At 35.1% G+C, this 25,347-nt stretch overlaps 1 protein-coding gene across 1 annotated transcript in view; it reads right to left on the bottom strand.

Moving 5' to 3' along the window:
• Nucleotides 1–25,347, bottom strand: part of SNTG1 (syntrophin gamma 1) — a 329,768-nt gene that overhangs the window by 50,255 nt on the left and 254,166 nt on the right. Inside the window, exon 12 of the mRNA XM_065629093.1 lies at nt 11,042–11,080. Coding sequence (XP_065485165.1) covers nt 11,042–11,080 — 39 coding nt within the window. The remainder of the gene's footprint in view (nt 1–11,041; nt 11,081–25,347) is intronic.

Genomic DNA, 25,347 nt, shown 5'->3' with positions numbered 1-25,347 from the left:
TTATATGTGAATGGCCTCTGACAGGGAGTTAACAATAGAGTTCATAACGTGTTGAACTCATCTTGCACTTAATTATTTTTGACAATGGGGTGATGTCTGTCAATAGCTGACTTGTCTCTGACATCTCAGTATTTCCACGGATTTTTTTAGTTTCACTGGAAAAGCTTAATCTTTAAGGAATAACAATTGTTTTGCAATAATATCAGAGCTTTCTTCCACTCTTTTTTTTTTAATGCTAAATGTTGCATGACATGAACAACCAAGGGATACAACCCATAAAGAATGTAACTGCCTCAAAAATAAGATTGGGTCCTGAACAAAGCTCTAACTTCAGTGTTGGTCACTGAGACTCTGTATCCACAGAGAGCTCTATAGAGGGACAGGAAGGCTCCTTCACCCACAGAGAAGACAACCTAAAAAATCTTCTGTGAGCGCCATCTGTGTGGCTGAATGAGAGATCCTGATGGAATAGTTCAAGGCCCTATGAAATGAAGACAATGACCTACAGGAACTTTATCAAACAATTGATTGATGTAAACTCTTAATTAATACTTAGGCAGAAGTTTCTCCTCTCACAGAAGGCATCTTTTCTTCAGGGCTTTTGTGCATAATCTCAGGGCTCTGTGTCCTTTTTGCACACTCTCCTACTGTTTGGGAATGGTTTTGAAAGGCATCCTACTCCAACAGCAGGAGAAGGAGAGGATGGCATATTTTCTGAACCTACCACCATTACGGCAGTCTTGTGGGAGCAATAGGATGAAGTGATGAGTGACTATTGCTTCTGTTAACCAAGTAGCATAAACAGTGGGCTGTTAAACAAATAATTGGAAACAGCATGACTTCTGGCTGTACGTTTAAAGAAAGCAGCTATAAACCGCATACTGTTGTACCTTGATCCTACTGGATTTCAGGGGTATGCTCAGCATGCCAGTTGGATCAAGTGCCTCTGGACACTCAGCACTTACACACCACCAGAGCCATCAGGTAGACACATGTTTTTAGGAAGAAAGAAGCCAGATGTCTGTCTAGATCTTGGCTGAAAGTTCCTGGCCACAGAATTGCCTATCTACTATTTTTTTCTCCTTTCTTTTCTTCATCTTTCTTTTTCTTCCTTTCACCTCTCCAGACCTGCACCATTTTCCAGAATCATTCTTCATAAGTAAAGGTGGACTTGTTCTGGTTCTAAATCCAGCATTACTGAGACATATTCCAAGAAAGAAAATGTTTATTCTTAAATAATAATAATTTGTTTATAAATTACTATAAATAATGAAAATTAAATCAATTTTTCGCTTGACAACTCATGAGAATAGTTTATCTATTTGCCACTGTGAAATTTGTTTGATGTGTCATAAAATAGGATGGACTTCATAAATTTTGTTTCCCAAAATAACAGGTTGAAAGTAAAAGTTCTCTAAGGTGCTAAACATATTAATGTAACAGATATTGTTCAGTAAACAGTGTCTCCTTACAAGGAAATACAACTGTTTAAAAAAACCCCAAAAATGTTCTCATATAATGAATTTCTAGGGAATGTTTCTGCATTTGCAATTAACTACAATTTTATCATCATTGTTAGTTTTCCTTCAGACATTTTCATCGATTAAAACTTCTTTTTTTGTTGTTTTTTCTTTTGTGTGTGTCTTCTTGTTGTTGCTGTCTTCTTTTGTAGGTAACACATAAATTGTCAATTGCTATATACTCTTTTATACATCAATTATTTTCTCAAATTCAGGTTACAACTGTATTACCAGTACCACGGAATATTATTGCCATGAAAGGGAGAAGGTCAATGACCACCTGTGGTCCACAGAATTCTGTTTTGTTCTTAGAAGTTCAAGAGATTTAATAAATATTTTTCCTTTCACAGGGTATGATATGAAGCACCAATCATCTGCATGGATGTAAAATAAATGAACGAGAAAAAATGAAAGACGTATTCACCTCTCCCCTCGAAGTAAATTGTAATTAAAAATACTTTCTTTAAGCCTTTTGAATCCCATGTGCTCCTTCAATAGAAGATCTTCAGTAAAAGTACATGCTTCATTGATTCTAATTAATTTATTTAGCTAATACAATTCCCCAAGGAATAATGTGTTTATAGACCTACTGAACACCTTCATTCTAATCTACTAAAATTAATGTTATTCTTGGGAACTTTTACACTCACTTTATGCAACAAAAAAGATAATACAATCAAGTATGTTTTTATTTCTACCCTCAGCCTCCAATGAAAATTCCAAAATGGCAAGACAGAACAAATTCATGTCTGGTAAGCTATGGATATTAACAGTTCCTGAATTAAGGTGAGGCTAGAGAAAGAAAAGGAAAAAAAAAAAGAAAAAGAAAAAAGTTTTCCCCATACTGAATCTTTCTAAGTATAATATAAAAGAAAGATGACCTATACCTTTTGTGGGTATGGCGACTCAATTTCCTCCTTTTCTGTCTTTGCTACCACTTTTCAAGAACTTGTCAGAGAGCAGAGAGATACTGGACATATGCAACATGGCGTCATCTACCTGCACTTGTGCAAAGCATTTGACACTGTCCAGCATGACATCCGTGTCTCCAAATTGGAGAGACATGGTTTTGATGGATGGACCACATGGTGGATAAGGGATTAGCTGGATGGTCACACTTAAACAGTTGCAACCAGTGATGAGTGGCATTCCTCAGGGGTCAGTACCGGGACCAGTGCTGTTTAACATCTTTGTTGGCAACATGGACAGTGGGATCGAGTGCACCCTCAGCAAGCTTGCTGATGACACCAAGCCGTGTGGTGCAGTCGACACACTGGAGGGAAGGGATGCCATCCAGAGGGACCTTGACAGATTTGAGAGATAGGCCTGTGCAAACTTTATGAAGTTCGACAAGGCCCAGCGCAAGGTCCTGCACATGGTTTGGGGCAATCCCAAGCACAAATACAGGCTGGGCAGAGAATGGATTGAGAGCAGCCTCGAGGAGAAGGGCTTGTGGAGGTTGATTGATGAGAAGCTCAACACAACCTGGCAATGTGTGCTTGCAGTCCAGAAAACCAAGCATATCTTGGACTACATCAAAAGAAGTGGAATCAGCAGGTCGAGGGAGATGATTCTCTCCCTCTCCTCCACTCTTGTGAGACCCCACATGGAGTACTGCATTCATCTCTGGGACTCCCAACATAAGAAGGACATTGACCTGTTGTAGCGAGTCCAGAGAAGGGCCATGAGGACTGAAACACCTGTCTTATGAGGAAATGCTGAGCAACTTGGGTTTGTTCAGCCTGGAGAACAGGAGGCTCCAGGGAGACCTTATAGCTGCCTTCCAGTACCTAAAGGGGGCCTACATTAATTTCTTAGAGTCTTTGTGGAAGCATTCAGAGCTTTGAATCTGACATGAATGAAGATTTGACTCAGACCCTTAAGCCACAAAGAGAGAAGGGCTGTCAGACCTGTCCCTGTAAGCTGCCCGAGACAGCGCTAGACCCTGACTATTTTGGATCTTATCCCGATGGTTCTCCATTCTTCAGAAACCAAATGGATAAAAGCTAGGCATCACATCACTTCCCTGCAGATTCTTAAGTCCAGTCTGTAAATTACCCTTGAAACGTCAGTAAAATACATACAATATCTAGTAACTCTTCTTTGAGAACCAGAAAATAAGTAACGTTTGTTTATCTGTTTATCAATTTAGGATTCCAGTTAATAATATCTAGTTGTGGGACAGGTCTGTTTATTTCACTAAATTTTAAATGTCTAGAACAGAACAAGGCACGTAGACTCCTCTCATTCATCTGGCCTATTTCAGGCTTTGGTGAAGAATACAGTACATTCCTCCCTGTATTGTCAAAAATCTGAACACAGATGTAACACAGACGTGGTCACTAAGTTTGGTCAGGCAAAACTTACCCTTATGGAAAGCAGTTTTCAGGGAAAGACATTAATATTGCAGAGAAAAAAATAGCTAGCTAATACTTCTTATACTGACAAGTTAATATTAGAAAAAAAAAATGAGACGACAAATGAGAAAAATATGTAAATGAAGATTAAGTCCATATTTGAGGCAAAACTTAATTTGCTGGACATGAAGAAATGATTTAACACACAGTTTGAGATTTATAGTTTGAGACTTAAATAAGAACTTGATCTAATCACTCTTTTCTATCACATAAATTTCCAGCAGGTGTCCAAATTACTTCCTTCCTCTCTTGGGCTATAGAGTATGCAGCCCTAGGATATAAACACTGCTATCCAATAACTACATTGAGTGACTCACAACATGAATGCTGTCTAGCTCATCAGGTAATCAGCTGTCTTCAGGATGCAGTCTGACCTTCCTCTCAAAAGTTAACATGTAGGTATCCTCAGCCTAAAATTGCTGATAGTCTATGGTGCGTATTGCACTTCTAAAACTTTTTAATGTCCTGAAGTTCAAAAGCTACTCTGGACTACAACGTAAATGGAAGAAAAATCTTTTATTTGCCATGGGAAGCATAGTTTTTATAAGAGAGTGCCTCAGAAGCATTTAAAACAATTAAAGAAAGTGCTCAAAGTATTTCATGTCAACCAAACATATTTTTTAGATAGATAGAAAGATATGCCTTTTATTTTACAGAAATCTCAATAAAGTATTAATAAGCAACATAAGCCTTTCAAGGCTTTGTGTTATGAAGCAATAATCCATGCCAAGTGCCATAGATGGCTGACAATACAATGAAAGGAATTAGCACAGCATTATTTACACCCTATCGTGCACTTCTGCTTAATTTAACAGCAAGAACTCAGCTCCCTCTGTGTGTTTCAATAAACATTTAACAATAGAAGCTTCATTTGAGAGAGTTTCCTTCAAAATAAACCTGATCAAGTCCTTACTGTGACAACAGATGGTAATAGAGCAGATGTACCTAGGACCTGAAAGTTCAATAACTGTCAGTCAAGAGCTGCAGAATGGCTACTCTGAGGAACTATGGTACTGGTATATTGAAAAATAATTAATTCAACAGTCATGTAAAATCTGGAAGAAAAAATAATAATAATAAAAGAAGAAAACTATATACACCTAGGATGAGGGAGCAAAAACACTGACCTTAATGTGCTTCTAGAGTGATGACTTGCTTTTCTTTGAGGACATGTCACATTTCAGTAGAACAGTGTTTAATCATTCCACTTTAAAAATGTTAATACAATAGCAAAGTCATCTTAAAGGTTATTATTCTACAACAAAAAAAAAGTGTATTTTCTTTCATACAGATGTTTATGACTAGAACAGATGTCTTATCGGACCACCTGAGCAATGCAATTCGCATTCTTAAGTGCTGTCCACAGCACTTAAGATTCCAATCTCAGTCGAAAAATTGTACCCCAGGTTCTTGCCTTAGTGTGGCATCAGTTCATCATGCCACAATGTTGTTTTAAAACTGAATTAAACACAGTTGTGGAGATGGAAACATTGAGTCATTCTCATACACATTCTCATTATAAACTGTTAACTCGGAACAGGACAGCTACCAATTCTTTTCCCACAAATGCAGGAAAATTCTAAAGTGATTCTTCAAAATGAAAATGAAAATTTTTTAATAAGAATATCTTGTCTTCTGTAGAGGCAAGACAAATCTTTCAAAAATGCTCATGCTGCATGTGGATAAAAGAGAGATAGTGTCCATCTTAAAGGGTTGTAGAAATCTTCCCAACTATAATTTTTTGTGAACTCAGCATTGATGAAAGGTGGAAGGTTATAGCCTCTGAATTCGTCTTAGTCGAGATTAAATGTACAGTAGGGGAAAAGAAACTTTTAAATACACTGCTTTGCCAAGACATTTTAATCTCTGTTTCATGCGAAATCTTGAGACTTGACTTTTGTCTGTGTAGTAGAGAAGCAAGAGGCTATTTATTGCATTTGAGAACAAGTATGTGAACATAACCATAATCCAATAAAACAGAAAATCAGCTCCCTGGCCACTAGCTTGTTGAGTAAAATAAGTTAAAAGTGCAATCAAAAAGTTATGACTTTCCTGACTGGAATTTAATAGACATTGTATTTACTTGTATATGTAGGGATAGGAAGAGGTGAACTGAAGGCTATACTAAGATTTAGATCTAAACCTTGAATTCCACTGCATGCCTAAATCAGATGTAACCAATTCATCTTCCTGGCATGGCAATCAGCTAAATCCCAATAAAACCCAAATGGCAAATAAGAGTTAAAATGTGTAGTAAAATCTCCAGTAGCTGGAGGCCATACATTTGGCTTCCCACCCTGAGAAGGATCTGAAGATTTTCGAAGAAAAACTATTTGATGCTGATTCCTCTAGTTGCTATCAAGTTGATTTGCAGTTGAGCTCTGCATAGGCACAAATTCATGTAGGCTAATGTAAAGATCAGGAATTGAAAGGGAATGGGCAGTGCTTGTCCTCAACACACCACCACACTTTTTTGAGGTAGGGTGCATTTTCCTGTCATTTGGCAAGGGTTAGCGGGGGTGTCAATGGCACCTTTCAGAACTCACTTGCCTAATGATGGTGCTCGCAGGAACTGACATTTGCTGCACTCAGTGTAACAGCTGAACAGCAGTGACGAGCTCCAAGAAAAAGGAACATGCTTGTGTTTCCCATCTTGGCTCATCAAACAGAGAAGCCTCTGGCTGAAACCTTGAAATATTCTGTTCTTCGTGCCTCTCTGCTATGAGGTCTAAATAATTTTTCCTTAGATTTATGGAAATTTTCCCTATGATGGCAATATATGTAACTTATGTATATAGTACTAACATTTAAAACAAACAAACAAACAACAACAAACAAACAAACAAAACCACAACACAACAAAACAAACTTGATTCAAAGATGTTGCTAATTTTCTATTTTTTACAACTTTTAAGTGTTCATCATTGTCAGCTCAGACAAGGGGAACTTTAATTTCCCTCTTCTCCCACAATCTTCTTCAACAAGATTTTGTCTGTGTGGTCTTCTTCCATCACTTTTTGCATCATCTTCCTTCCACCATTACACATATGAACACCATTCTCAGAACTTATTATTGCCTTATGCTGTCTGTATAATTATCACTTTATCAATACCCATCACCTTTGAACTTCTAATTTCCAATAAATACATCTTATCTTTCTAATAATTTCTCAGGCAAACCTGCTTTCTCTATTACTGCCTTAAAGGAAAGCTGCTATGCTATGTGTAATCGAGTCTTTTTAATCCCTCTCCTCTCCGCTCCGCTCTGCTCCCCTCCTCTCCCCTTTCCTCCCCTCCCCTTTCCTCCCCTCCCTTCCCCTCCCCTCCCCTCCTCTCCCCTCCCCTCCCCTCCCCTCCCCACCTCTCCTCTCCTCTCCTCTCCTCCCCTCCCCTCCCCTCCCCTCCCCTCCCCTCTCCTCTCCTCTCCTCTCCTCTCCTCTCCTCTCCTCTCCTCTTTTTGACCTTATTGCAGAGATTGAGACATTTTGATAACAATGTCAGTGTTACAGTAGCTTCTACACCCATGTTGGTTCATTTCCACATTGTAATACTAATGGATCTGTCTTTGCTGATATTTTCTTCTCTAAATCATGAACATATTCATAAAATAATTATAATTGGATTGGTGCCTTTACTCTGGTTTGACAACTGCCTTTCCCCTTTTACCTTTAACATCTGATTAAGATCTACATATATATACAGATACACATATACATATGAATTTGATTTTTATATATATGCATATGCACATATATATACAAAAATTGTAAGGGAAAATAACCTTGAATTGCACTGCTAGTTCTCACAAAACAAAAACCAACCAACCAAACAAACAAAAAACCAAAAACATGGGCATTCGTTAAGTGAAATTAAGGTGTTTTGTCTGTTTGTCTTGATTCGCCTTGTTTGTCTTGATGAAGACAGCAGTTGAAAGATTACCTTGCAATGTTGTCACTGTTAAGGGAAAATTCTATCAAAAGGTTTGCTTAGGAAGACAAAAGTATAAAATCAAAACCTTCATATGCATTTTACATGCTAGTAATATTTAAGTGTGAGAAACATATTAATCCCCTTAGGAACTGAATATTTAGCAAAAGGATGATATTTGAGAGAAAACATTAAATACTGAAATGTATTGGTATTTATCACAAATATTTTAGATATACAGGGAAGAAATGTAAAATATACTGTAGAAATTTTGTTCACTGAGGGTGAACTGAAAAGCCACAAGATCTTTCAAATCTTTTCCACCTGTATTGATTAAAGATAGTACTTAGTCAATTCTTAGACAATAGATGTTTTTACATAAAGTGACTTTAAAACATTCATTATAGCTGCTTAGAAACTCTCAGAGTTTGTCTTATTACTGCTTTTCATTGAACAAGATGCATAGGATATACAATACGACATAGTGGTATTTCCATCCTAAACAGCTAACAGGCTTGTAGCTTGGATTAATCATTTTAGGTAAAATATATTGTATGAAAAAATCTAGAAGTAAAATCGCAGTCAGGTCAGTTTCAGAGTTCAAGTTCATGATGTGCTTGCAGAAACAAGTTAAAACTAGCTATTCAACCTCTTATACCAAAATGCATTTTATTAAAATAAATGTCAAGATGACAAAAGTAGTCAAGATGATAATTTAATATTCAGATAAAAAATTATGTGTTAATGTAACAAGTGAAAAGGCCTGCTCCTTCCTTGCATATCATGTTAATGTCTGCTGAATATCAGAAGACAGAAATTAACCTTACGTCTGTGTAGTCTTTTCTGATTCTTGTCAAAAATAGCTTATTTAATTTAAATTATGTTATATTTCCTAGCTCCTTCTACAATAAAGAACCACAACTCTCTTTACATAAGGTAAACCCAAAAAAGGAATCTGTTTTTGAAATTAATGTTCCCCAAAACTTCAAAATAGCCACAGATCAACAAAGCTTTTTCTTTTCCAGTGTTTGATGGGCATTGAAATCTTATCAGTCTCACTGCCCATCAAATTGGCCTCTCTTTTTTCAGTTTGATCTTTTGGCTGACTTTCTTGAAATGGTCCATGGTGATTCTGTCAGAATATAGTGACTGATGTTGATGAGAGAAGAACAAATTAACTGAAGGCTGCCCTAACAGATAACATGACCAACAAGCTATTCAAGCTGAGAAAGTTATTTTTTTTGCTTTCCGTTGGAATTCTAGTGAAGAGAAAAATGCCTTACTGACTGCACATGCCAGGAGTTCCACAACAGCAGAGATCACTGAATTAATATGTCAGCATGGTGGGACATTATAACTGTTATATGTATTTTTGTTGTCTTTTTTACAGTAATAAAAAACAAAGATATAAGTTCAAAGTAAATATGTATCTATGAAAATGTATCTAGTTTACTAATTTTTATTTACTGGACATTTTGTCCTTCCTTCTTTTGAGACAGGAGCATTTCCTTGCCACTGCCAGCAACTGATGTTATAGAAACTGTTCTGAAAATGCCCAAATGCAACTGTTTCCTTCAGTTGCTGAAGTGACAAATCACTTCCTTTCTGTGACTTCAGGAGGCGAGTGAGACAAAATTAACAACAAATCTGAGTAACTATAGTGCAGACAAAGAACTGAGAATCAAGGGCAAATAAAAATGTACCAAACTTTTTTTATGTTTTATTTATTCTAACTTTATTTATATATACCCGTATAGTTACTATTTGTTATTATTATTGTAATACATTTATTGTGATTTTTGGACCTTCTCATGAAGAAAGTAGTGAACAAAATTATAATACCCCCTCCCTTGCGAGTTACACTTAGCACAATTCCATATTAATAATTCCATACGAATAAAGTTGGACCAGAGACAGGGAATTGAGAAATATGTTGACTGGATGAAGATGTGGCATAAGGGAGGTGAAAGCACTTTTATTCCTCAAATCTGTCTTCTGAAGTCAAGTTTACAGTTCAGTTCTATACATATTTATCTACCACAAGGAAGTAATTCGTTCCTTCTGATGAATCATATTTCTCTGTTTCCCATATTACAAGTTTATTTAAAAGAAATCCACGTTATAGATAATAGCTGTGACGTACAACAGATGCACACTTTAATTAACTGTTTTAATTTACTAGGTGTACTCTGTGATAAGTAACTCACCACAAAATGGTCACATTTTCAACTGTTGTGCTATATCACAGAATGATTAATGTCATTACCGTAGTATCGGAACAGACTTTATTCCAAATAAATCTTTGATTATTTTACAATGTAGCCTGAATATTTTTATTCATACTTTGTTTACACATTTTTCTAAAATATATGCTGATTCCTTCAGGAAGGTGCGGCTGCTACTATGGTCTCTAGCAAACAGAACCTCAGAATTTTAGCCTTTAACTTTGAGCCGTCTGCAGGTTTGCTTGGTTTTTTTAAAAAAAAAAAAAAAGAAAGAAAAAAAGAAAAAAGTGGAAAGAACAGATTTCTCAAGACACACAGCTCTACCCCTTTGTCCCATGGATCCAGTCACCTGATACACAGCTCTAGAGGAGAGTAGTAATTATGCTCATGATGTATTTTGCAAGAAACTCTCTCTATTCAAGGAATTGTAGTCCCTTTTTAAAAGGCATTGAAATGTCTTCCAGTAATATGGGACTGCCAATAGATGAAGACAGTCAGATGATTCACCTTGTTCCAAATTTTGCTACTGGCCTTCTCCAGAATCTTGGACAAGGTTTTCTATGCTTTCATTTGCACAATAAAATTCACATATTTTTACAGTTTTAGAAGAACTTTGATGAATACTGACTGATTCTGTAAAGCGTACCAATCCCATTCACCCTTTCATAATAAAATGGGTAAGATGCAATCTGAAGAAAACTTTTGTGTGTGTATATATATGCATTAGACTTAGGTTAATTTGACTATATTAGGCATGATCTTACTTTGACCAAAAATTCCAGTTACCTTTGACTTTAGAAAAAAAATAAAATGTATTTCAAGGCAGCAAGGTATTCTCTAAAGAAAATCTACCAAGAATTCTTGAGCTAGAATAATGCACAGCTACTACAAAATTAAACACAGTTGAAATGAGAATTATAAATTAAACAACTCCAATTTTTCTATTTCTTACCTGCTGGTTTACGGGAAAATTCCTGTTGATTTTTTTAATCTATAAAAATGAATAAAGAAATAGATTAATACTCAGTCACTAGAAGAAAAAAAAATCAAACATTACATTTTAGAAACATATATCACACCTCCCTTCAAAATTATATGTATGAAAAAAAAGAGAAAATCCCCTGCAGTAAAGAGACTCTAATCTTTGACAAGCTCGCATGAATACTGGGATATTTCTGTGGCTACTGTGTGGTTTATTCTGCTGTTCAGAATACAGGAAAGGAGAATACATGCAATTTTTTTTCTGAATTCTACAACTCCACGTCTTTTGCTTTCTTTCTGATTGGAAGCTATACCTTAAAGAATTTAACAATATAAGTAATTCAGACCAAGTTATTGTCATCCACCAATAACAAAATTCCTTTCCTTGGAGACTGATGGAAAATTGGGCTGCAATAGCCTGGAAAATTGATCTGGAATAGCCTTTGAAATATTCCTTACTCTCCCCTTGTGTTCTAGGTACAAAATCAAGTGTGCAATATCAATTTTGATAATTGTTCAAGTAATTTTGTCTTAAAACATTCACCAATATCCCTAGGTAAAAAGTAAAGAGAAAAACAGTCTGAGATCCCTCATTCAGGAGGAGTTTGTATTTAATCCTATAGATGACTGACTCCATCTAAATAAACATTGCCAGCTTTCTAACACAAAAGTGTCCAATACAAGGAGAACTGAGTGTGGATCATACCCATTCCTGCCATTAGTAGAAGAAAAATATTATTTTTTATTTTAAGCATAAGCCCTGAAAGTTTTTGAGCAAACCTAGAAAAAACTACCATGTGCATTCATGATACATAGTACCTAGAATTTATTTTTTGCTCTCTTATGTTTACTTTTCACAATTGTTTTCATAGCTATGGGTAAATGAGTAGCATTTTTGTTTACTTCATATACAGAGATTTTTTTTAAACAGAAATAAAGTACATTAGGGGAGTGGTGTACTTTAAAATGTTCCTAGGAAATGTAAATGCACATTCTAAACATTTTCTCATTCACAAATTTCCATCTGATATTTTAAAGTACAGTCTAAGCTCCTACATTGCATTGTTGTTACTTTGATGAACTAAAACAGTCATGTTTATCTTTCTGGTAATATGGTGATGATTTCTTGAAAGGCATGATTTTTAATTTTGCTATAGTTTGCAAGCTGCATTATAGGTGTTCAGTTCTACCTGGAACTAAAAATTGTTAAGCGTGATTAGTTTTAGAAATACCCTAAATATTTATCATTCATATGCATAAATATTGGATGTTACATAAAAAACAAAAGAATTCTACAGTTAGGCAGCAGAAGTCACTGATCTTTGAGATTATGAGATACAGTTTTGAGAATACGGAAAGAAAAACAGCAGCCAACACTTTTTTTCCTGGCATATTACTAAATACACTGGGTAAAATTTAATCTACAGATGATCCAGATCTACCAACCCTTAAGAATAAAAATCTAAATATAAACATTTTTTACAAGTGAAAAGAGGAAAAAAAAAATCTTCTGTTATTTGATACATTATCTAAATGAGAAATGTTCCTTCAGTCTTCCATAACATTACTGAACTCACTGTAATACTATTATTTATTAAGCACAATCACAACACAGAACATTATGTAACTGATTCAAATGAATAAAATTTGTTTTCATCAGAGGACACCAGTATGATACACTGCAAACACATATGAACATAATATTTTAAAATAAAACACCCTGGCAGATACTACATTAAGAAAGAAAGGCAGCCACTGTGTGAACATTCTTTAGAAAGATGCATTTCTCCAGAGCAATAAAAAATCAGGAGTGAAACAAAGGGAGACAAAAGAAGAAGCTAGTAAACAAATTCTGCTCTGAAGGCAAAGATACAGGAAGCTTTATGAAAGCCAAATTGAAGCTAGCAAGAGCTACCTGCTTCTATAATATTTCATGTTCAAAAAACAGATGCTGAGGGGTGAAATTGTATTTTGGTTCAGCTTCTGTGAATGCCGATTAGGAAAAAAAATATCCAAGAATGCCATAGAGAAAGTACTTTGGGATTTGGAAGGAGGAAGAAGGGGTCAAAAGTAAGGCTGATCAGAGAGCAATAATGGAAGAACAGAGTTTAGCAGAAGCTATCATAGAAGAATGGTTTGAAACATAATTGATTGTGGTAAGGGTACAAATATTTACGACTAGATATGTTCCAAAAATTCAGCTAGCCAAATATGTTAGGACATCATAGCCATGAAGAATGTTGTACAGGGAGATTATATAAAGTGATATTATAGAGATTATATGAAGAGAAGAATGCACCACGGCCAAATTCAGCTAGTTTTCTGCACTAGATGTTGCCATCACAGATGGATACTTTTCACGGTCATGACTGTGTCTGCTCTACAGAAGAAAAAAAATAAGAACATGGAACACATCACTCAGGAGTGTGAGCAGATGAGCAGGCTTTGGCTTCAGGTGTGCAGAATAATTGCAATTTAAAAAAAAATAATAATTTAACTGTATTCATGATGGAGAAGCAGTAATCCAGAAGAATACTGCTCCATACTATTACCTTTTTGTGTGAATTGTACCCTATTGTTGTTGTTCTCTGCTGGAATGCAGCTGATTAATCTCACAAAAAATGACTTTTAAACTTTCACATTCAGTTGAAACTGAATTGTTCACTCCTCTGAGAGCTACTATTTCAGACCTTCTTTGAGCAAATATCACTACAATAACTATTTTCAATTTCCATAAGAGGATTTTAAAGTGTAATCTCAAACCCACTATTAATTAGGGGTTTGTTTGACCTTTTTTACGTATTTATTTTAATGAAATTTACTATTCCAATGTAATCACAGGATCCTCATGAGATGATGAGGAAATGTGCCTTTCAATGAGCACATACTACCCTAAGAACCCTCAAGGGCAGTATGATCTAGAGATATGGACACTGATTCCAGGTTTTTCCAATTCTTAAAAATTTAAATAGAAGCAATCACATAATTAAAAACTCTGTGTGTCCCATGCTTGCCTATTTCCTGAAAAACTGTATTGCAAATGAGAGGCTGACAGTTCTAACGTGATACTGGGAAAGACGATTAATGACAGTGTTTCAGGTATCACAACTGGTCCTCTGCAAGAATCAATAGTATAGTAGGTGTTAGTTGTCAGGACAGAGTACTTGATGGAGACCATTCCATCAGAATAGCTACAGGAACAGCCAAGGCTGAAGGGCAACAGTTGGAATGAATGAGCACTAGCTCCCGCTCAGTATTTTGTTGACTTAAACAGTAGATAAGATTCTCCCACACTTTCACATATGATTTGACCTATCATTTTGTTGCAGACTGTAGATATCTAATGTTGCAGGTCTCCTTTCTTATCAGGAATTTTCCAATTAAAAAACCCCCCTTTATTATTTTAATTTATGCTGGCCATATATCTGGATTTCCCCAAAGAATTTAGACTCTGTGTAGCCTTCTTCTTCATTTGGTTGCATTACATAACTGCTGATTTACATTCATTAACAGCTAAGTGGAATATAATATCTTAAAAAGAATGTAAATTAATTAAACAGTTCTTAACTTTATCTCATGTATTAAAGTAACAACACTGTTCATGCTATTGGGATAAGAAGTGATTGCAAACAGGTAGCAAGACCATTGCAATTTGGAGCACTTTTGAAAAAACGTAAATCCAGGCTGTGATAATAATTTGTTAATGGATGAGTAAGAAAGAGTAACTAACTAACATTTGGAATTATTAGTTGGTAAGTCTTATTTTCTGTCCTTGTTAGGCTTTTGTTTGCTCAATATGATAGGTAAATTGTGGTAAGGTCATGAAATTTTGCTATTCAAGAACATCCGTGATTGAAAAAAGCAGGGAATCCAAGTATTTTCATACGTACTCTGAGAACTAAATGCAACGGACTGCAAATGCACTCAGCCTGAATGAACTCAGCATTAAGTTACTTGAAGTACGAAAGGGGAAAACCAGAATATATGAACATTTATATAGAGGAGAGGGTTTAAACAATACTGAATGATGCATAAACATAAACGCGACTTCCACTTTAGAGCCGGTTCCTATAGATCCCTGTAGAATGAATAATTCTCACTATGGTTTCTAGATGAGAACAAAAGTGAGAAACAAGATTATAATGTTTCAACTTATATAATAAATGCTATAAAACCTCTCTTAGAAGTAAAAAAAAAAATACAAAAAGAGATCAAATGCTTCTAAAAATTATAGACAAGTAAGACACAGTAGGCATAATCCAGGAAGTCTCTTGTCAGCTGACTGAAGAAGTCCCAAAGTAGCAGCTGGTTGGAAACACAAAGGGAAAAAACTTTAGCTATCTTCAGGCACAGGACTAGATAGATGTTTGTTCCGGTTCAATATTATCACTTAAAGTTTTCATGGATCTTCTTAATACATCTGGAAACTAAAAGTTTTCCTTTGAATCCTACATATAATTAGAGGAAGAAAGGCCTGAGATGATTTGAGGTCTCATCTGAAAAGCAGTCCTATAATTTCACAAGTTTCTTTTTAAATTCTTGTACCTATTTCCTTTGTATTAGCCAGTTGTACAAAGTATACAGAGAGCATGTATGCTTTGGTGAGCTCCCATATATGCAGATATTTGACAAGAAAGGATGTCTAGTAAGATGCAGGAATGCTCCCCCAAAAAACAAATCATTTGAACAGAAATCATTCCTAACAGAGGTCTTGAAATGGTGTATGGAAATAAAAGATTTGTGTATTCAGAGTTATTTTCAGTGTATGACATGTAAAAGCACTATTGAAGGACAAATGGCCATTTGAACTATGGTTGCAAATCTGCACGTCATCAAAAATCTTTCATTTACTTTCTCACTCACAAGGATTCAGTGATGCATTGAACACTACCAGCGCAGAAGTAACAGGTGGATATTAGAAACAAATACCAAATTTCTACATATTACATGAAAATATAGTGGGAGCCCTAAGAACAAAAGCACAAAACCTAGTGTTCACGCAGCTATGATGTTCCAACAGTAGGACCCCAATTACTTCTAATTTAAAAAAAAAAAAAAAAAAAAAAGTTCACTTAATAGAGGAATTACCTCATTTAAATCTGCAATATTTAACACCTGTTCCTATGTTTGGATATTATCTTAATGATAATATTGTTATTGTGTTTCTTTAAAGAAGATACTTGTGTTACAAACAACACAGTTTCACAACAGTGAATCTCCATAATCAAAATACCAGCAGGAACATGCATATTATTAAAGAGGAAATGGTAACAACTGAAAGCCAGTGCCTGAAAAAGCTATTATGGTCCCATCTGAAAGTAAGAAACATGACTCTCTACTGAAGATTCACTAGAAAGACTGTGGACAATAAGAATTGAAAAAATATATATATTAAAAAAAAATGACCCAGAAGGAGATATAAGAAGCATTGCTTCAGATAATGAAATGCAATTGGGTAATTGTGGTGTATATCATAATAGTGATTTCTCGTTGGAGTATGATTACTGCAGTATCGATCACACTAAGAGTAAAAAAGCTGGTGTAGGTAATCATCAGTAAAACATCTGTTCACAAAACAGTGAAATAGATTGCTCTTGAGTACCTCTCTCATTTGCAATTTAAAACAATTTTACTATCCACCAAAGAAAAACACTTTGCATCTGAATACTTCATAGACATTTAAATCCATTTTACTTCTTGTTAAGAAAAAAATACATAGATTCTTGAATAAAGATATGGTATACCTGGAAACTATCAATCCAGTCTTCCTTTGAAGATATCAAAGACTTCCATATGAAACATAACCATTCCAGATTCCCCTAGCTATTATTATTTTTTTAATTATTAATTCTAAGTCACTTGTATTCAAAATACTTCAAATATAAACCTTATATATATATTTCCATAGCTGGAAATACTAGACTGTAGAAGCACTCAGAGGCCTCCAGAAGACATTTTTTTTTTAATTTTTCACTGAATTCTCAACATTCATGGAAGTTGTTCCTTTGGTTTTTTTGTGTTGGTTTTTTTTTTTTTTTTTAATTCCACCCTATTTCTCAGTAATACTTTACTTATATGTTGCTATATACTTGCTCTACACAACAGTGATTAGAACTTACATTAAAAAATAAATAAAAGAAATGTAAAACTTTCAAAACTCTCACTGCTAAAAGCAAGATACAACAGAGAAACAAGTTTAATAGTTGGAAGATAATGCTTGGCACTATAAATCTACGATTTGCTTCCAGAGACTATCATTAACTTATTGTGAGATCCTAAACTCCAGACTTCACTGCACGAGCTAAAATAGTATGCTTGAGTTATTATACTTAAGTTTAGTTTGACTGAGAATACGGCAAAATAACACCTAAAGTTCTGAATATGTTAGGAGTATTGGGTCATAATGACTGGGTTAGTAGATGACAAAATGCAAAAGAAGCAGTTACATTCTCAACGCATTACTAGATCAAAACATCAACAGCCTGGAGCTTCAAGATATCTGAACTTTCCAAAATAACTAGGTTAAGGCAAAGAAAATATCTAAATTTTGAAGAGCAGAGTGAAGAAAACCCTGGTTCACCCTCCTTCACAAAATCATGTCAGTAATATACATCTGTCTGTACAAACACCCATGAGAAATGCTTGGATATACTAACTGTGGAAGAGGAAAATACGCTTATTAAACAAGTTGTGCTAGAAATGATTAAGAAATGTGATTGATTTAGTCACATTTTTTTTGGAAGTGGAATAATATTTTTCAAAGCTGATACATAGTTTACAAGGGTAAATGTATTACACAAACATATCATTTATTTAATGTCATTTAAATAATACTTGTGCTTGTTATGAAACTTGGATGATGACGAAGACGACAATATGCAGATAGAAAAAAAAAGGCTGGGTGTTTTTATCACTTTGAAAGTATTTATGTCATAATTTTGGTAATTCATAGCAGCTAATAAGGGAGTTAAAGTCATGAAGGAAAAATCAAATCTAAAAACGAATACGTACTGTATGTACCTAGTGTTAGAGTGACACAGCACTTGATCTGATCAGGCTAGTATTTAATAAGAATGGGTTTCAAAGGGAATAATTATCTAGATGCAAATACTCAATCAGATGGCTGATTATCTGGTTTGGTTGATTAACAGGTCTGCGGCTCTTAGCCCCCCCGTCCACCACTTACTACTGCAGAACAACCAAACTTATGTCATTCTTCCAGCAGAAATCAGATTATTGAGTTGCTAAAAATTGATTTATACATCTCCTCTGGTTTAAAAAAATCATATTTCATACTTTCTGATTTCTCAAGGAAATTAAATAATGTAGATAAGTCCAATTTCTATTTTACTTTTCACTTACAATTTCATTACAACATAACGTTCAGACAATCTAATATCTAGTATATAGTATTGCCTTTCAGAAGTTTTCACAGAATACCAAAGAAATGGAGGAAAAACTTTAGTCTAACAGTAGCCATATTTTGTCTTATCCTAGTATTTCTGAATGCAGTTCCAAGTATGCATACATTCATTCTATGATAATACAAAATAATAGAAACTCATGAATGAAAAGTAACTCAATAGATCAAAGCTGTCTACCCAACCCATTTGTACAGTCCTGCCATGATGGCACTCTCAGTGAGTCAGTCTATCAGCAAGTACAGCTCTGCTTAGCATTGGAATTTTTCCTTATGTCAAAACACTCTTTCTGGCTGCAGTTTAAGCCCATTATTTCTCATGTAATCCCTCACAGAAACAAAGAAGAAGCTGCCTGCTCTTTGTGTAGCTTTTCTAACATTATTCTTTTCTTCAGGGTAAGCAGTTACATTTCACCCTGCATTTCCTTGCAAGTTCATGCTATTGTAAAAGAAGCCAAAGCCCTCTTTGGTGATGCTCCTTCTCCATAGGGGCAGTGTAGGACACATTTTTCCTGCATGTCCCAGAGGAATGACCAGCACATTACAACAGCTCTGACCCCCTCAGACTTCCTCCAAGAGTCTCACAGTCACTTTTGATATGCTTAGAGTCACAGCGAAATCGGTCATGCCTGCATGAGTGAGCAGTCCCAATTAACTGTCATTTCGCCAGGTAGCTTTGGCAGCATCCTTCAGTTTTAAGCTCCTGCAAGACAGAAGGCTTCTCACAATGTTAGGTCCAGATCAAATTTTTCATCACACACAGGAGTGACTCACTCATGACCAATACAGCTCTTCCTCATGGGAGGGGTGATCATTAATCTCACAGCTTTTCCAGCCTGCTAGGTTTTAATTTAATTTTTTCTCCACTCTGTCATTACACTTGAAACAATGCATCGTGGCCTGAGAAGGGACCATTTCCCTACGAAGAAGACCTGTGAACAGAAACCTCTTGTTAGCCAGGTTTTCCTCATTCACAGTAGGTGCTATTGCGAATCTTCCTGTCTTGTTGCCAATCATCCACACCCTCTGATTCCAGATTCCACTCAGTTTAATGGCTTTCTCATGTAATTTCTCTACCTCCTTCTTCAGAGATTTCTCTAGTAGATATGCTCCAACTGAGGCATCCTTCTCCCTCCACAGCCTTCTTTAGGATGAGAACTGCAAACGGTAACTCCTATAAATTCAGTTGAATATTTAGACTGAGACATCTATTAATTTTGGTTCCCATCTAAAGTTTCCACTTGCACGATTAGCATGTGCTGGAAGAAAAATACCTTATGACTGAATTTATATTCTCATCATCAGTTTGCTCTGTATATAGTTGACTTGTTGAAGCTTATTTCTTTCCTCATTTTCCTTCCCCCTGAAAGTCCTATTTACAGTTTTTGAGTTGCTTCTTCACTCAGTCACATGGCTCCTTGCCTTTTTGCCTTGGCTGAAACAGAACGAGAGGCAGCTTGTTGAAGACTGAAGCTAAATCTATTTTGTTCCTACACTCTCAGTCTATCAGCAGAGGATTCTGACCTTGCCCATGAAGAGTTCACAGTTTGCCAAGGTTTGCATTAATTCAGGACTCCTCACTTTGGTAGAGATAACAACATTTGTAGTTCACACTCTGGCATTTAATAAGACAAAGAGGGTAGTAAACTGGCAGAATAAATAGGGAATTTTACACAATTATATATAACACGAGACAACACTCTTAACAGAACCTCATGCCCTGTAGAAATGTAGCTAGTAATTTTTAAAACACATTTAATACTTATACCATAGCATATTGGTCTAAATGAATTGCTGCTGGCAAAGTTCAATAAATTGGGCAGTTGCCAGTGGCATAGACAAATACATTTACCTGGGGCAATGAAGCTAAAGAGGCTTTATGTCATTTTACAGGTTATTACATCTTCCACTATCCCACTACCAACCCACGTTTGTTTACTTTAGTTTGAGTGGAATAAAAATAAAATAACAGGAACACCTACTCTTTGTTGTATTGTGTTACATTTCACTTTTTCTGTCTGAAAGAATTGCACACTTTTATTCTCTTGGAGGTCTCAGGAAGAACAGCAATATTTATGAGACAATTTGGCTGACAGCACCAGATAACAAACTGCTTGTGAAAAAGCTAAAAAAATCACCTAGTATTACATTACTTAAATAATTTGGTTGACATAATATGAAATAGCTGTTGAGACATTAGGTTCACAGGATATTGAGCTAGGCATTAAAACAATTGTTAAATTTGATACCAAAAAAAATCATATGTCACTGTGCGATACATATAAAAACCTTTTTTCAGTACTTGTTTCTGCTGAAAGATCACCATTCATCTGTATAACTAATCATTTTAAATTTCACTTGAAACGCTACATAGTTTCTTTGTAGTACTTTTATATTTAAAGGTCATGTCCTTGTATTTTCTAAAATACTTCTGGTCCCTCCTGCACTCTGCATTCACATTAGTCACAGATTCACTCTAGCACTGTATTCTGTTATAATCTGAGTTGGTTTCCAATGAGAAACTCTTTTGCAGTAATGCTTCTGCATAGCCCTAAATACAAAAGATCAGACTCTCTTTAAGGTACTTTCTCTTAACAAGCTGCTGAACTATTAGCTTGAAAAGTCTTGAATTTAGTTCTCTTCTAAAGAATGCCGTTCCTTTTACTTCTCTTCAATTCACCTCATAACTGAGAATTCCTTATAAAATACCAAGCAGAAGTCCTCACAAATATGGGTTTTCTCAAGTACCTTCTGGTATTTCTGAAAAGGAGTGATCAAATACTGAGCGATATGGCCACATATGAGTGTAAAGAGCTGTGTACCTGTGGGACCATGGCTGAATGGCAGGACAAGTGGGAGAACATGTCAAAGTATCAAAAAGGGTAGGGGTATAATTTTTTGCAGAAACTAATTAATTCTCAAGCTGAGATTTTTTTTTTTTTTTTTTTTAAAGAAGAAGTGTGTCAAATATTGAACCATATTGGAGGACTATATCAATTTTGACAACAATAATGTTAAATTGACATAGTAGTAAGACATGGTTTATTTTTCTTGCCATGGATATGACCTTGTAATCCTTAACAGGAAGAGTTTTGAATAATTAAGAATCAACAGAATTACCAATTTCTTCACGTTAAGAATGACTAAGACAAACACTGAGGATACTACAAGTAAATTTAAAGGACTTTCGCTTTAATGTGCATTTCAGACTTGCCTATGAGAAAATGATGAACTTTTTTGAATTTTTCTGCATTACACTGGGTTATCACCTTTGAAAATGATGTCATTGGAAGTGTGTCAATAAATTTCAGAACAGCAACTCACTACCTAATTGCATTTCAGCAATAAAAGAGATTGTTTAGTCAGAAGTATAGATTTTTTCTATATCAATAGTTCTCATAGTCTAAAGGAAAACATGGTGTCATCAGTTAATAAGTGCAAATAATAGCATTTCATCTTTTCAAGATATCAAGATGTTAACTTTCCACAATAAAAAAGATATTAAAAAAAGAATCATCCTTACAACACTTAAATTATTTTAGTAAATTAAACAAATTATTACTTTTTCTACAACACCTTCTTTTGTTACTCTAGTGAAATATTAGCTTTCAGTCATAGACATCTTTCCTGAAAGAAAAAGGCATGGTCAGAAAATTACCAGAGCACTATAGTTAAAAGTAAAATCAGGAAACAAAATATTCAGCAGAGGTATAATGAACCATGAAGACAGTGGCATGAATAGAAGAACACAAAAGCTATAATTTACAAGTGAAATGCATTATGTCAAGCTGTAACAAAAACCAGATGATGTATAATGAATAAAATTGTATGTGGTTACATTGTTGTATATTGTCACAATGTGGGAACTAGATGTATAAACTTAATATTATTAAATAACACTTAAAACTGTAATATATATCAAAATGGTGTGTTAATTGGAGAATTTAGAACTGAACAAAGTAATTAAATATCTGAATAATATCATGCCTATTCATAAAGTATAGGCTGCTGTAAGAGCATAAGCTCAAAGCCCAAGAAGAAAAAAAAAAACCAAAGATGAAGGCAGTAATTCCTATATCAAATATAGAATTACTCTTTCACTATGAGTACTAACTGTTCTTAGCAGTAATTCAGTGGGTACTAAGACATGCAATATAATTTGCAAAATATTTAGTTTTGAGCTGGTCATGACTGAAAACATAGTAATGAGACGAGGTCATAGCTAAATAAAGACAGTTTTTCCTCTGAAACTCTATTCATTGGGTGTTCTAAGCCACACAAAAATTATAATTTCTACTTTATTGTTATTTATTTAATCTAGAAAATTTCTGTACTCAGCAAATGGATTTAGAACAGAAGTACAATCTTTTGTCGCTTATGGATAATGTAATTCGCACATAGTTGGAATTATAAAGAATGTGTATATTTAAAACTCTTCTCATTAATGTATAACTAGTCTCCTGTCTGGTCTCCGATGTGTTCTGACACTATTCAAGATTCTGTCAGACAAATGGTGACAATCATCTGTTTACAAACAACCTTTTCAGTAAATTCTGATCCAAAAGAACATTCAATACTTTGACTTTCTTGTCATTATCTACCAACGATTTTCTCTTCAATATGCAGTGTGACAATCCTTTCCTTGGCCTCTCTTATCACTGGTGTATGTCAAAACTACTTATTTTTATCCTTACTGCATCCCAGCTGAGGAAATCTCATCTAGTCCTACCACCTTTCTGGTTCTATATAATCATACAATACTTCCTAGTGTGTCCAGTTCTGGGCCCCTCAGTTCAAGAAGGACAGGGAACTGCTGGAGAGAGTCCAGCGCAGGGCAACAAAGATGATTAGGGGAACGGAACATCTCCCTTATGAGGAGAGGCTGAGGGAGCTGGGTCTCTTTACTTTGGAGAAGAGGAGACTGAGGGCTGACCTCATTAATGTTTATAAATATATAAAGGGTGAGTGTCACGAGGATGGAGCCAAGCTCTTCTCGGTGACAACCAATGATAGGACAAGGGGTAATGGGTTCAAGCTGGAACACAAGAGGTTCCACTTAAATTTGAGAAGACACTTCTTCTGAGTGAGGGTAACAAAGTACTGGAACAGGCTGCCTAGGGAGGCTGTGGAGTCTCCTTCTCTGGAGACATTCAAAACCCACCTGGATGCCTTCCTGAGTAGCCTCATCTAGGTGTTCCTGCTCTGGCAGGGGGATTGGACTAGATGATCTTTTGAGGTCCCTTCCAACCCCTAACATTCTGTGATTCTGTGATTCCTGAGTCCACTCTTAGTAAGAAATTCTACTCTGCTATTTCTTTCCTCTGTTTTAGGTTCATGAAGAGTTTATCATTTAGTCATGTCTCTTCTTGCACTTTTTTTTCTTTCCAGTGTGTTAGTAGAGTAGACATACTACAGAATATACAGCTATCTATTGATTTTTGATTTTACAGGTATTCATACATGAAAATGTAAAACAAGTTCTTTAGTAACAATAACACTGTATTGGTAGACCCCACTGGGCACTACAGGAAATACTACTGAGATAACCTTCTAAGAACCTGATGACAGACTGATAAAAAGAGTGGCAGTGTTGAAAATAATCCCATTATTAGTATTAACTTCTCTTGTTAATGCTTGGGATAGAAGATACCAAAATGCAAAAATGTAAGATTATTTTTTTTAAGCTGAAATTTTAATGTGTCTAGAGCTAAAAGTTTCTTGTCTATTCAAACGCACAAAAAATCCAACCAACCCAAAAAACAACAAAACAAACCCATGCCTCAGAGTTGTAGTTCTGATTAGATTAAAAAAACCATGGCCAGTGCAGCTACACAGACCAGTAATGTGGCAAGACATTTTTTTTATGATTTGCTGATGACTTTGTCAAGATGCAAATTGCCTTCTAAGTCACTCCATTGTAAAGAATTAATGGCATTAAAACCAGGAGCATGTGGGAAGTTTCTGTGAGTCTGTCTTTAGGGTTTAAAAAAAAAATGTAGGCATAAAATGCATAAGCTGTGATTTGTTCTATGAACTGACAAAGGTAATAGGAAGTGGGTTTTGGATTAGAAGACTAAATAGAGATCAGATAGTTATAACTGCTTTAAGCTAGGTTTGGCCTGCAACCTATTCAGCTATATAAATGGGAACCTAATTTCCTGGTAGAACTATCTGCAAGACTCAGAGAGTTTTAATTGCTATCCAGACCTAGGGACCATTATTTTTTAATTCAAATTGTGTACTATATTTTCCTGACTTCTGCTCATTAGATTTTGAGATGCAAATGCTATTTATGGTTACTGTTTGGTAAATGAATGTGCCATACCACTCCATACCACTGCAACAAGAGTAGCTAGCTTAATTAAGGTGTAAGCATACTTTGCTAAATTGTCAGAAAAGGCATACTGACTATCTTGTTAGGCAAATAACTTCAAAAATAATCTGTTTAAGTCTTTTAGATTTTTTTTTGCTATATATTTTAAAATTTATAGATTTTGTTTATACAGCAATATCAAGATCCACTTATATTAATCTGATGCAAAAGGAAATAATTCTGATGTTAAACATACATACATACTATAATTTATCAATTATTTAAAGAGGAACTGAAAAAGAAAATTTAGCTCCACAACTCCACAGGGGTTGTGTCAGCCTAGGAACATATTTCTTCTTGTGAAACACCCTACTTATGTTGTAAAAGAGAAATCCATTTAAAATTACTGTTACAAAAATACTGTTACAAAATGAAGCAAACATTTAAACAAGATGCACACACTATATGGATGCTTATGAGTAGCTTGTGCTTTTCTGTCTGACAAAGAACAAAACAAATGGTAAAAATAATGTATTAATTTCCT

Source organism: Caloenas nicobarica, chromosome 2, assembly GCF_036013445.1.
Source record: "Caloenas nicobarica isolate bCalNic1 chromosome 2, bCalNic1.hap1, whole genome shotgun sequence".
Taxonomy (NCBI): Eukaryota; Metazoa; Chordata; class Aves; order Columbiformes; family Columbidae; genus Caloenas; species Caloenas nicobarica.
This window is presented reverse-complemented; position numbering and strand designations above follow the sequence as displayed.